Raw genomic sequence first — 12,057 nt, forward strand, 5'->3', positions numbered from 1 at the left:
CTGCATCTCATTGCATCTCACTCAAGTTAACGCTCTCAGTTGTCTGCCTTAAAGCCACATGCCCCTGTGTCTCTCTGCCAGTCGTTGGCATCTGAATTCTGTAAAACAGCAAAACAAACAAAACAAAAAAACAACCAAAAAAAAGTCCGTTTGGGACTCAAAAGACCGAAAAAGTTATAAAGTCGCCTGTTCTATGGCACAGGGACTTCTAAACTCGGCGCTGTGGGGCCGCACCTGAGCTGGAAGGCCAGGTCCTCAATACAGGTCCCCAGGACGGTGACAACTGGAGAGCCGGGCCTCTGCGCCCCGCTCCCCAAGGCCGTGGTCACACATGTCTCGTTATTGCTGCCTTTGGGGGAGGGGCGGGTGCCGGGCGGGACCCCTGCGGGGGCTGGGACAGTCCGGTGCACATGGGCGTCCCCACAGGCGTCTGCGCGGGGAACAGCCAGTCCAGGGCAGCGGCAGAGACCGTAGCAGACGAGAACTGCCATCTCAAGCCCCCGAGCGTTTCTTTAACCTACTCCGTGATCCCCGGAACGTGCGTGGCAGGCCGCATGCACAGGGTGGGAACGCCGGCGGCGGAGGGCGACGCGCGCCCGGGCTGCACGCTGCGCTGTCCCAGGGCGCACGGACGCCGCGTGGAGGTGGCCTGCGTGGCCTGGCGTCACTTGCTGTCTCTTCCGCACGGTCTCTGCGAAGGTCTGGCGGGGTCGTGCGTTCCCGGGACGCCCCCTCCCTGGCCCGGCCGAGGGCCCGCAGGCTGCCGGGCGAGGAGGGGCGGAGAGCGGGGCGCGGCGCGGGCAGGGGCGCGGGGCCGGGCGCGGGGCCGGGCGCGGGGCCGGGCGGCGCGTCAGAGCCCCAGGGCCTCGGCGTGCTTGCGCGCCTTCAGCCGCAGGTCTGCGATGCTGGAGTTTTTACTGTTGCTCTTGGCGGCCGCGGCCACCACCGCGGCGGCCGACGCCGACTCCGCCAGCGACGCGATGGGCAGCCCGAAGGGCGGCGGCGGGAACATCAGGTAGGGCGCGTGCGCCGCCAGGTGCGGGTGCAGGTGCGGGTGCGCGTGCGCCACGCCTTCCAGCTGCAGCTGAGCCTGGACCTGCGCGGACAGAGCGGCGCGGTTAGGGCCCCGCACGGCCCGGGCGGTCCCCCCCGGATGGACTCCAAGGCTGCCTCCTCTCGCGGGAAGCCGTCGCCCGCTCCCCGACTGCAGGGACCTCCACCCACTGTCCTCTGGACACCGTGCCGGGAAATGGGTACTGGCCCCTTGGACAAAGCCAGAGCGGGGAAATGCCAACGCACCCAGCGCCCACCCTCGGGTGGTGCCCACGCTCAGGTCCTCCGAACCACTAGAGTGTTCCCAGCTGGCACCCCAGGTCCTCTATTTGACCTGTGATGCATCCCAAACTCTGGGTCGGGACTTTCGTCAGGGCCCCCCCTGCGCCGTCTCCCACGGACGCCCTGAATCCACAAGGGACACAGCCAAGGCTGCGGGCTCCTAAACCTAATTTCATGAGGGCCTGATGGCTGACCCCACGTCAAGACAACTGTTCTTGTCTTGACGTGGGGTCAGCCATCAGGCCCTCATGAAATTAGGGCGCGCCCTACCCTAGAGAAGGGAGCTGTGAGGGGCGCAGGCAACAGGTGGGGAGGGCGAGCCCCCAAGTGTGCAGGTCCCCACCACCCCACACAGGCGGACCTAGACGCCCTTCCCTCCTGGGCACCGTAACTGAAAGCACAAGCTGCCACCCCACCGCCCCATTTTTTTCTCCCAGGTGACTATTTACATCATACAGGCGCAGGCTGACCAGCCACGGCCTCTACTGTGCCCAACACCCCTGCTCCGCCAGCGCACGCACCCCCATCGCCCACGTGGGGCCCCCACGGCCTTGCCCAGTCCTGCGCTGAAGAGAGGTAGGGGGCAAGTGGGCGCTGCGCTCCCCAGCCAGAGCTCCCTGCCATCCCACCACCCACCGCCTGGTCCGAGCAGGGCTCCGCCTTTGGGGCTGCAGGCCGTGGCCTCCATGTGCTCTGGGCATTCCCAACGGCGCGAGCTGGGCCAGACACCCCCAACTCCGAGATGTGGGGCGAGGCCAGGTCCAGGAGGGGCTCACACACCCCTACCCAAGGCTCTCAGCACGTTGGGGGGTTAGGGGGTGTCGACACCGCCCCCACACCCGAGTGCGGGCACTCCCCGCCCCCAGGCTCCAGGCGCGAGGCGGTGGGTGGCTCCCGAGTAGGTGGGACTTTCTTCCCTCGGAGTTTTGTAAAGCCGTGTCTGGGTTTATGACCTGGCCCTCCCGAAGGTGACTCTTGGAGTTTTATGGCGTGATTTTAACGCGTGCCAACGGGTCTATAAATGCGCTCTTGTCAAAGCGGCCCCCTTTCTTCCGCGCGGGCGGGAGGAGGCGGGAGGGGGAGGGGCGGGGAGGCGGAGGGCCCCGCGCGCTCCAGCCGCAAGAGAAACGGGTTACCTGTTGGAAAGGCATCCGCAAGGCGCCCATGTTCACGTAGGGCGCCACCCTGCAGGCGTCCAGGTGGCTGGCGGTGCCCAGGATAACGCCTGCAAGGAAAGACACGAGGCATGAAGGCCGCGCACTCGCCCCGGCTCCCCGAGCGGCCTCGCCCCGCACCTCAGTCCGCGAGCCGCCCCGCACCCACCTTTGTGCATCTGGTTCTCTTGTTTGCGGCATTTGGCTCTGCGGTTCTGGAACCAGACCTGGGACGAAGCAGAGAGACACGCGCGGCGGCGGGGTGAGCCGGCCCCCCGGAAGCGACGGCTGCGCCCCCGACGCCAGGAGGCGCGCGCGCCGGCCCAGGGCGCCCAGGGCTCGGCCGCACTAGGACCCGGCCCGGAAGAGGGCGGGTGCTCTGTCCTGAGGACATCTAATGCCTGATCAGGAATTTCCATGGGGGAGGAGGGACCGTAGCCTGGCTCGCTAGGTTCACAAGCCCCACGTGGAGATTTGGGTGCAAAGGCCCCTCCACAAAGCTCCCTCCTCACTCTGCAGAACCACGCTGATGCTTGAACACCGTGGCCCCCAGGCGCTGAGGAAATCTGGAGCCACCCCCACCCCAAGCCCCGTGTTCACAGTCATTTAATTTTTGCCTAACTGGCTTCCTCCCTCACTCAGCCTATTGCGGGATGCTGGTCCCTAAGCACTCCAGATACGGGCACCAAGCAAGCTTTCTCCGTGCTGGCTCTGCCGGTGGCTGGTGCACACCACACCGTTCCACGCACAGAGCTGGAGCCCGCCCCCACGGGGACCCCTCGGCAAACCCTGGAGGCTGGAAGCATCCGACTAAGAAACCTCAACTTTCCATCTCAGGCTCCTAAGAAACAGTTTTGCACCCCTGGCTGAGCCATCTGCCCAGCCCCTCAGAGCTAACTTTCCAGAACTCTCCAAAGCTCATCCCAGCAGGCTGTAAGGAGGCAGGAAAAGTTTTATGTGTTCCCCTAGAAAGTAATTCTAAAAATGCATCTGCCCCCACCCCACACACACACACCCTACTCGTTGAAACCCACAAATCATTGCTCTTTTTCCAAAGCACTGGGTTCCTGCAGCCCCCACGAGCGCGGCCCGGACCCCTTCCCGCCATCGGGGTGCCTCCCTCTCCCAGGGCCTGGTACCCATGCTGGTCCTGGGGTGAGCAAAGCCAGACGCACCAATTCCGCCCCCCACCTGGAGGCACGCCTTCCACAAACAGAATCCTATTTAAATCTGGAAAGCAAGGCCCATTTCCCCTTCAGCAGCAGCGGAAGGGGGGGGGGATTATGAAGAATAAAAGTGATGAATTAGCCGCTGCGTTCAGCGATAATAAATCAGTCTTGGGCTGATGCCGATCAATTCCAATTAGTCGTGAATATGCTAAGTAAAGCGTCCGACACTGGTTTAGACAGTTATTTCTTCATTAAGGACCAGTCACTGATTCTTTTCACAAACGCTGTAATCTGATTTCCTTTTGATTTCCATTACAGACAGTGAATAATGACATTTAATTTAGCTCTGCGCCATAAACCCAAAGATATTTCTTGTAATTAAATTACCGCCTGCTCCTCGCCGGGGTCTCATAACTTTGTATTATAACCGTGACAGCTGGGGGACGGGAGCTCCGGAGCGCGACTAAAAATAAAAGGTTAATAAGGCCTCGCTTCTCGGGGCCTCAATTTATTTAGAGCAAATTTCCACACGAAATTGAAACCCTATCCTCCAACAACACGCCGCAGCAGGAAGGATGGCCCCAGCGCCAGACACGGCAGGAAGATACAGTTCATTTTCACCCGGTTGTTGTTCCTAATTCCCGCCGCAGCCCCAGGACCTCCGCGCGGACGACGCGCTCTCTCGAGTTGATTTTCCCGAGCACTGTCTGCTCGCTCTTCATCTTCACGGGGTCCTTTTTCCCTGCGGCCAAAATGGTTCCTCTCGCTCCGTGTTCGTTTTTATTATTATTTGCAGCCGTGAAATTTCAATTCGCCTCTGGACGGACAGGCACCCCGTTCTCCCCCTTTTATTTTAGGGCTTGCCGAGGACCCGCGGCCACCCAGGAATCGACATCCCGCCCCTCGGTGGGGTCCTGCCGAGGCCGCTTCAGTAATAGACTACTGGACGGAAGACTGCGGAATTCAATTACAAGTAATTTATTTTTATAGAAACAGTCCATCAAGGCCTGCGAGATATTACCCATCCCGGGCAGAGAGACACGGTGAGATGACATCAAAGTTGATGTCCCCTCCAGCAAAAGTTTAATCTTTTCATTAATTTATATAGTGCAGCCCAATCCGTCTTCCCCAGAAGTGTGGCGGCCAGCGGGGAAAGCCACCCTCGGTGGTCACCTCCTCCGGCCTCGGCCACAGACGCCTCACCGCACTCGACCGCAAGCAAGGTCGCCAGAGCGCCTCTGCCTGTTGGTCACGCCTGGGCAGGAAGGTCCTGGCGACCCTGCTACTGACGGAAGCTCTACAAGTCCCCGGGGAGCGAGGCGTTTCACCCTAATCAGCCTTTTTTTTTTTTAATCGCAGTGGCATCGAAAAATGAAACAGGCTTGGGAGCAAAAAATATATATATCTTTTTAATGTTGTTCTTGGTCAAATTGAAGATTTTGTAAAACACGATCTGTGAAACACGTTTGTATTTTCGCTGCATAAATAAAACCCCGGGGAAGTTGTGTTGGAAGCCGTGGGCCCCACGACGCAAAACAAACCCGCTGCTTCAAAGCCCTTCGCTTCTCACGGGCCCCTCCCCGCGCGATCACATTAATTCAATTTATTTAACACTCGGTCTCCGGAGCCCCCCGAGCGCGGCCTCTACTTCTTGTCTCCGGGGCCCTGCTGTCCCGCTCGGCGCAGAGAGATCGCCGGGAGGCCCCCGCCCCCCCATTTCCACGCCGACCTCGCAGGCCCGGTCCGCGGTACCCGGAGGAAGCGACCTGGCCGCGGACCGCCTACGCTCCCCCGGCAGTAAAGTCAAACCCTGAACTTCCCGATGACGCGCCCCTCTGCGCACACCCGGGGCGCCCGCAGGCCGGAGCTCGCCAGATGGGGCATCAGGAATTCATGCGCCCGCGCCCGCGCCCCCTCCCCGGGCCTCGCGCGCCGCGCTAATCCGGCCCCGCGCGGGCAGCAGCCGCGCTCATCCAGATGCCCGCCGAGCGACGCTGTCCCCGGCCCGGTCCTCGCCCCGCGCGCCAGCTCTGCGCTCCTTGCGGGAGAAGGAGGAGGCGGGAGGAGAGGGGAGAGGAGGCGAGAAACGTACCCGGCCAGGGAAGGAGCGATCCAAAGTCCCCGACCTGGCGTAGGGGGTCGGGCAGAGCACGTGGCCTCGGCGAGAACCGTGCGCCCCGCGCGCGAGGCCCTGGGGAGCCTCCGCAAGGCCGGGTGGCAGCGCGCGCCCGCGTCCCCGCGCCCGGCGCCCTACCTGAACGCGCGCCTCCGACAGCCCCAGGCGCTGGCTGAGCTCCTCGCGCATGAAGGCGTCGGGGTAGTGCGTCTCGTCGAACAGCCGCTCCAGCTCGTTGAGCTGCTCCAGCGTGAAGTTGGTGCGGCTGCGCCGCTGCTTCAGCTTCGTCTGCCCGTCCTCGTCCTCCGACTTGACGTCCTCGCGTTTCTCCTTGCACTCGTACAGACCTGCCGGCGGGCGGCACAGCGCCATGAGCCCGGCTCCCGCGCCGGCCCAGCCTCCCCGGCCCGCGCCCCGCGCCCCGCGCCCCGGCCCACGTCTCCGCGCGACCCGGTGCGAAGTCGAGCCTGCGCGTGCGGTGGCAGCGCCCCGGCACCCAGGGCACCCCGACGCCCCGGCTGCGTCGAGTCCATAAAACGAACCCGAAGGGAAGGCGCGCTCTTTGTCACGACCCGGGCGCTGGCGGCGCCGTGAGTCCTGCCTAATCTCTGAGTTCTTGTCTGTTGACATGTTGACATTATCTAATTTCTCTCCTCTCTCTCTCTCCCTCTCTCTCTCTCCTCTCCCCGCCCCCTCCTTAAATATTATTTTTAAGCCGAAATACCTTAGGCAGAATCGCCCAAGTGTCAGTCCCCGGAGGCGCGCGATCGCAAGGTGCCGGGCAGGCACAGGCCATGCTGGGGACCAAGCCCGGAGAGCCGCTGTCCCCTGCTGCATTGCCAGCCTGGCCGTTGCTCCCTCCAAACGCCCTGGGGCTGGACACGCGGCCCTACCCTGGACTCCTTATTAATGCACCCTAGGGGGGCCAGAAATGCACCCAGAAACGAGGCCCCCTCCGACCCCTGGTTTGTCATCCTCTCTCCAGAGCGCCGAGTGGCACTTTCCTGTCTCCAAAAATTATCAGAGCGTCTGTATTTGCTGGGGGGCGGAGGGGGGGCTGCACATCAAGCAGGAAGGTCAGCATTTAGGAGATTCTAATTTACCCACAAGCCTCTCCTACATCCGTGACAATGCAGCCCCTCACCAAGCTCAGGGCTTAGAATAAAAAGTGTCCCCTCCCTCCAAGGCTGGGGGACCTGTCTGTCTGTCTGTCCACGACCCCTGTGCTTTGCTGAATGTTCTCTCCGCAGCATAAGGCAGCTGGACACAGGCTAAGAGCGGCCCTGTGCCCTGAGTAGATGTCTCCTCACCATCAAGGACGAGAGGCTGACCTTGAGGGTTGCCTGTGCAAAGAGCCTGGGGTCCCCCCCCAGTCCCAAACAGTCTGAAAACTGCGCAGACGGCCCTGAGGCACCGAGTCCAGAAGGTTTCAAAGGGGAAGACCCAGAGCCTCTGTGGGGAGTGGGGGAGTGGGGGACTGAGAGCCACCTCGCCCTGCCACCGCCCAGGCTCCCTGGTGGACAGCAGAGGCTGAGTCTTGGCTCTGCCTGACAGCCCTCGAGACACAACCCCAACTGCGTTTTAAATTCCCTTTCACCTGTGAAAGAGATGCTTTTCCCAGGGCTCCCTGCTTCCCCCGCAGAGGAAGCCCGCTCTTGCAGGCGGGGACTCTCCTCCTGGGTGTCCCTCAGGTCTGAGCCTCAGGGACTGGTCCCAGAGGACCAGCTGGCCTTCCAAGTCCCTGAGCACCCTGCAGGCTCTGCAGAATCCACGGGCCCAGTGTCGGGCTCAGCGGCCGCTGCCGGGAGCCGCACAGCTCTGGTTTCTCCGGAGCCCAAGGGCCCCTCAATTTACACGTTGCTCCCACCCAGCAAAGGCCAGCGAGGGGCTCGGCCGCCACGTCTGTGCACCCAGCCAAGGGGAACGGTGCCCTTGGGGGAGTTTGCTGTCCCTTCCCTCTGCCTCTAGTTCCACGTTATTCGCTCCGCTTTCCAAAGGCCGCGTTTGTACTTTGCTCTTCTCAATGACTGTTGTCCAGGCTCCCACGGGCTGCGCTGCCCCCGGCGAAAGCAGATAGGCCTGAGGAGGGGGCTAGGCCTCTAGGAAGGACTGCAGGGACCAGGCAGGAGCCCAAAGTGTCAGCTGCTAGTGCCATAAACCACTGAAATTAAATGTCCTCCCTGAGTCATGTCTCCACCGAAGCAAATGCTCTTTGTATGAACTACAGAGCCAGGTGTGTGAGACTGACCCCCAGGCCAGGCAGGCATCCGCGGGGCAGCAGCCGTCAGGGGCTGGTTTCTAAGCCTCCGCCGGCTTTCTGCTCCCACGAGGTCGAGGCCTCAGGAGGGAGCCTGGGCCAGGTAGGACACAGCTTCAAAGCCATGGCCCCTGCACTCTGCTACGGGAGTGTAGGGTCCAGAAGACCAGGAGGCATGGGCTTTCTGGGGGAGGTGGACCCCCTCTCGGGGACATCGTGACCTCCCTCAACACTGGAAAGAGCAAAACAAGCAAGCCTCGTACTTCCTCTCTTTGTAATGAAATCTAGACATTCGTGGCGGTGTCCAACGGGCGCCGCCTGAGAAATGGAGCCAGTTTTAGTCCTGTGATTTATCGGTGTCCCTTGTCCTGTTCGGTCAGAGGTCCCCGGGTCGGGTCCACCGTAGCCCAGCTGAGAGACCCTTCTGAACCTGCCTCCCCTCGCCCCCCGCCCCCGACAGAGCGAACGGCGGCGGGGATTTCGGAAGAGCCACGGGAAGAAGGCCCAGGACGCGGCTGCCCGCAGCCGGCCGGCCGACGCGTATGCGTGGCCACGAGCTTCCCGGGGCCCCTCACGCCACGTCCAGATCCTGGCCACCTGCGGGCGCGGGACTGGTTTTAATTTACAGGCCCGCGTCGGCCAAGATCAAACCTTCAGGTTCAAGGGGAAGTTTTCCCTCAGCGCAAGCGGCCGGCGACTCCGCGGGCGGAGGCGGCGAGCGCGTTCCGTCCCAGGCCGAGGGCCAGCGCGCCGTCCTCGCGGCGGGTTCCAGCGGCGGGAGCAGGCCGGCGTGGGCGCGGGCAGGGTGTGCGCGCGTCTCTCCTCCGTGCCGTGGGTGTCGCATGAAAGAGCGTGGCCGGCGGCCAGACGCGCACTCGCAGCCCCGCAGCCCGCCTCGGTTTTCGGGCACATCCCCCCGGATCGGCCCCGACCCGGGAAAGTTGGCGCTCGGGCTCCCAGGGGCCGTGCCCGGGGAGGGGAGTCCGCGGGCGGCGGGCGGCGCGCGGCCCCCGCCCCGGCCGGTGCGGCCTCCTTCCCGCCTGGCCTCGGCGCCGCGCTCCCCATTCCCTTCCTCTCTTACGAAGAGCGTGGCGGACCGCAGGGCCTTTCCGCGCGAGCCCGAGCCGGGGCCGTGAATTCGGTCTGGGGTGCGACCGAGCGCGAGCCGAGCGCCCGGGGCCTCCGCGCGCACGGAGCAGGGGCACGCCGGCAGGCGCGGTGGCGGGGACACGCCGCGCCCAGGACGGGCTGGAGCCGGCGCGCCGCGAGCTTACCTTCCGCCGCCCTCCCCGTGCCGAATTCTTTCAGTTTGTCCTTGTCGTTGTCCACGTGGTCCTTAAACAAATGCACCGGGCAGTGGCCGCCGCCTTCCGTCATGTCCTGGAGGTTGGATTCCGAGGTCCCCAGCTCCCGGGAGCGCGCCAGTCCGCTCTCCAAAACTTCCCTGTACGTGATCGAATCCTTCTTGCCGCCGCCGCCGCCGCCGCCGCCGCTGCTCTCCTTGCTTTTCTGGTCAAAAGATTTGGATACAAAAGCCGTGAGCTCCTCCATGGCTGCTCGGGGCCGCCGGGGTGCGCGGGGCGCGGCGGGGCTGGCCGGGAGCCGGGCTGCGGTGCTCACGCGTCCCCGCGCGCGGAGGACGGTCCGTGTGAGGGTAGGTCCCGCCGCCGTTATTTATGCCTTTCAATTTGAGATCTCACTATTTATACACGGCTACCTCCGCCCAACCCCCCGCGCGCCCTGTCTGCAGCAATTACGGCGCCCGGCTCGGCGGGCGCACGCGGAGACGCCGTCTCGCCCCCGCCTCCAGTCCGGCAGTTGGCTTTCTGCTCATTTCATCACTGCGCTGGCGTCTGTGCACCTGGGTGCGGAGGGCTAAGGATCGGATTTGCGAAGGGAGACGGGAGAGCGCGCGCGCGCGGGCGAGAGCAGGTAGCGGCGCTCGAGCAGGGGCTGGCGGGAACGGAACGGAACGCGAGGAGGAGTTTACGGGTGGCGAGGGGGTCCGGCACCGGGACGAGCGCAGCCCCGCGCCTGCGACGCGTCTGCGCGAGATGTGCCGGGGCGCGGCGGGGCCGACGGGCCGGGGCCGCCCGGGCGGCGGCGGCGGCGCGAGATCGCGGCCAAGAACCGGCTCCAAGTTGGAGATGCGGTCGGACTGCGGGCTGGACCGGTCAGAGAGGCCCCGCGGGGCCGGCGGGTGGCGCGTGATGGGGGCGCAGCTCCAGAACCCCGAAAGTGAGACGAAGGGGCCCAGGTCTACCCCACCCGGAACGCCGGAGCCTCGGCGGCGACGGTGAGACGCGGCGCGCGGACCTTGCTGTGGCCCACGCCGCGGAGGCCGGGGACAGGGGCGCTGCCTGGCCACGGGCGGCCGCAGCGCGGTGGTCGGGACGCAGAGGTGCCCGTGGGCCGCTGCAAGGACCGGCGTGGGGACGGCCGTGTCTGGGGCACGCGTCAGCCCCCTCTGGGCGGGGGGTTGTGACTGATGCCGCCTTCTTTGGAGCTGTTCTGTCAACCTGGGGTCTGGGATAGTCATGGGGGGGGCGCACACATTGGGGCCGTGTCACCGTTTTTATGACCAGCCCCTTTTCAGACTCCCCTCCGCAGGAGGCAACTTTCTCAACTGCGTAACAAAATTCACTTTACAGTCTCGGAAGCCACCACGCTTGTCATCCTGTCTGCAAAACTCCATCTGCAAATAAAGTTGACTTTTCTCCTTTTCCCTGTTTTGTGTAACATCCCCCCGTCCCTCCCCGCACCCCGACCCCCGTGCCGCATTTGGAACAAGGCTTTGCGGAGGGGGCGGCGGGGCGGTGGATTTGGGAGAGCTCCGCTTTGCATATTTTCAAGTTGAGGCGTTTGGTCCTGAGCCCGGGACGAGCCCACCCTGCGCGGTACCCAGGAGTCTGCCTCGCCGGGTGCCGCGGACGCTGGACGGTCGTGTCCTGCAGCTCGGAGGAAGGTGGAAGGGTCGTCCGGGTTCCGCGCGGGGCTCGGGGTCGGGTTCACGCGGGGCTTCCTCGATCTGCGGGAGGGGGGTCCTGCCAGGGAGGCGGGGTAGGAGGAGCAGCGGCCGGAGCTGAAGGAACCCACCCCGCTTTGCGTCTCCTCCCTCCCCCCATCTGTCCCTCATCTGTCCCTCCATCCCCCTCCATCCGCCCTCCCTCTGGGTTTCTTCTCTCCTCTGCACCCTCGGTGCTCCGGGCAGCACCGCGCCGGCGTCTCCCGCGCAGACCGCGGCCGCTCAGCCCCGCGCGCGCAGCTCCGAGCTCGGGGACTTGGGAGTCGCAGCCTCTCTCGGACTTCAAAAGCGAAAGGCGAAGAAGCCCTGGCCACTTGACAAACAGGTCTTTGTCACTGCGGCCCTCTAATCAAAGCGGAGGCGCACGGATATCACACGGAATTACAAATAGCGCCTCATGCATTATGCACGCTGCCGTCTGCGCGGGAGAAAGCCGGGGCGCGGGTTCGGCGCCTGGCGGGCCAGGAGTTGACAGTGTGTGCCTGGGCCGAGCCTCGTACCCCTGGCTTCTGCCACGGCCTCCAGGGGAGGCCTCTTCTTCCCCAGCTGAGGCTGGCCACCCAGGCCTGCGAGTGAACGTCTCCTGGCAGGACATAGCAGCAGAGTGACAGACCAGAGGAGAGAGGGTGGGGAAGGGAGGGGGGTGGCTCTGGGCCAGAGTAACTTTCTGGGGTCCTCAGAGACAGATGAAATTTTCCTGTCCTCACCTCACTCCCATATGTCCACCCCTTCAGCCTCAGGTGTGGAGGCCAGTGTCCCCAGGGACCTAGCACTGAACCCTCCAAAGTACTGCCCACCCCCATTTCCTGAAACCCCCTGGCCCCCCACCTCTGTAACCCCAGGGACCAGGCCTTCCCTGGGGGCTATAGTTCCCAGCCCAGACTCCCAAGCAAGGCTGTCCCCACCTCAGACCCCACCCCATGCAAGAGGGATTGCGGCTCAGACCAGGAACTGGCTGCCTCCAGGATTCCCCAAGTGACACCAGATGTGGCTCTGGACAT

The 12,057-nt window shown here is 64.0% G+C and overlaps 1 protein-coding gene across 1 annotated transcript; it reads right to left on the minus strand.

The window, feature by feature from the left end:
* Positions 1-850: 850 nt before the first annotated feature.
* Positions 851-9,955, minus strand: LOC120592773 (SHOX homeobox). Its single transcript, XM_039850455.1, has 5 exons — positions 9,306-9,955; positions 5,913-6,121; positions 2,659-2,716; positions 2,472-2,560; positions 851-1,096 (listed from the first exon to the last, which is right to left on the minus strand). Exons 1-5 carry the CDS (start codon positions 9,580-9,582, stop codon positions 851-853), a joined length of 879 nt encoding a protein of 292 aa, XP_039706389.1. The 5' UTR covers positions 9,583-9,955.
* Positions 9,956-12,057: the final 2,102 nt, after the last annotated feature.

The sequence above is a fragment of the Pteropus medius genome, unplaced genomic scaffold (assembly GCF_902729225.1).
Source record: "Pteropus medius unplaced genomic scaffold, Ma_sr-lr_union100, whole genome shotgun sequence".
Taxonomy (NCBI): domain Eukaryota; kingdom Metazoa; phylum Chordata; class Mammalia; order Chiroptera; family Pteropodidae; genus Pteropus; species Pteropus medius.

Excerpts from the sequence above, each read along its gene's own strand:
- LOC120592773 (XM_039850455.1), bottom strand. The coding sequence starts at position 9,582 with ATGGAGGAGCTCACGGCTTTTGTATCCAAATCTTTTGACCAGAAAAGC. Across the intron at positions 6,122-9,305 it reads CACGGGGAGGGCGGCGGAAG|GTCTGTACGAGTGCAAGGAG; the intron begins GTAAGCTCGCGG and ends GCCCGCCGGCAG. Across the intron at positions 1,097-2,471 it reads TGCGGATGCCTTTCCAACAG|GTCCAGGCTCAGCTGCAGCT; the intron begins GTAACCCGTTTC and ends CTGTCCGCGCAG.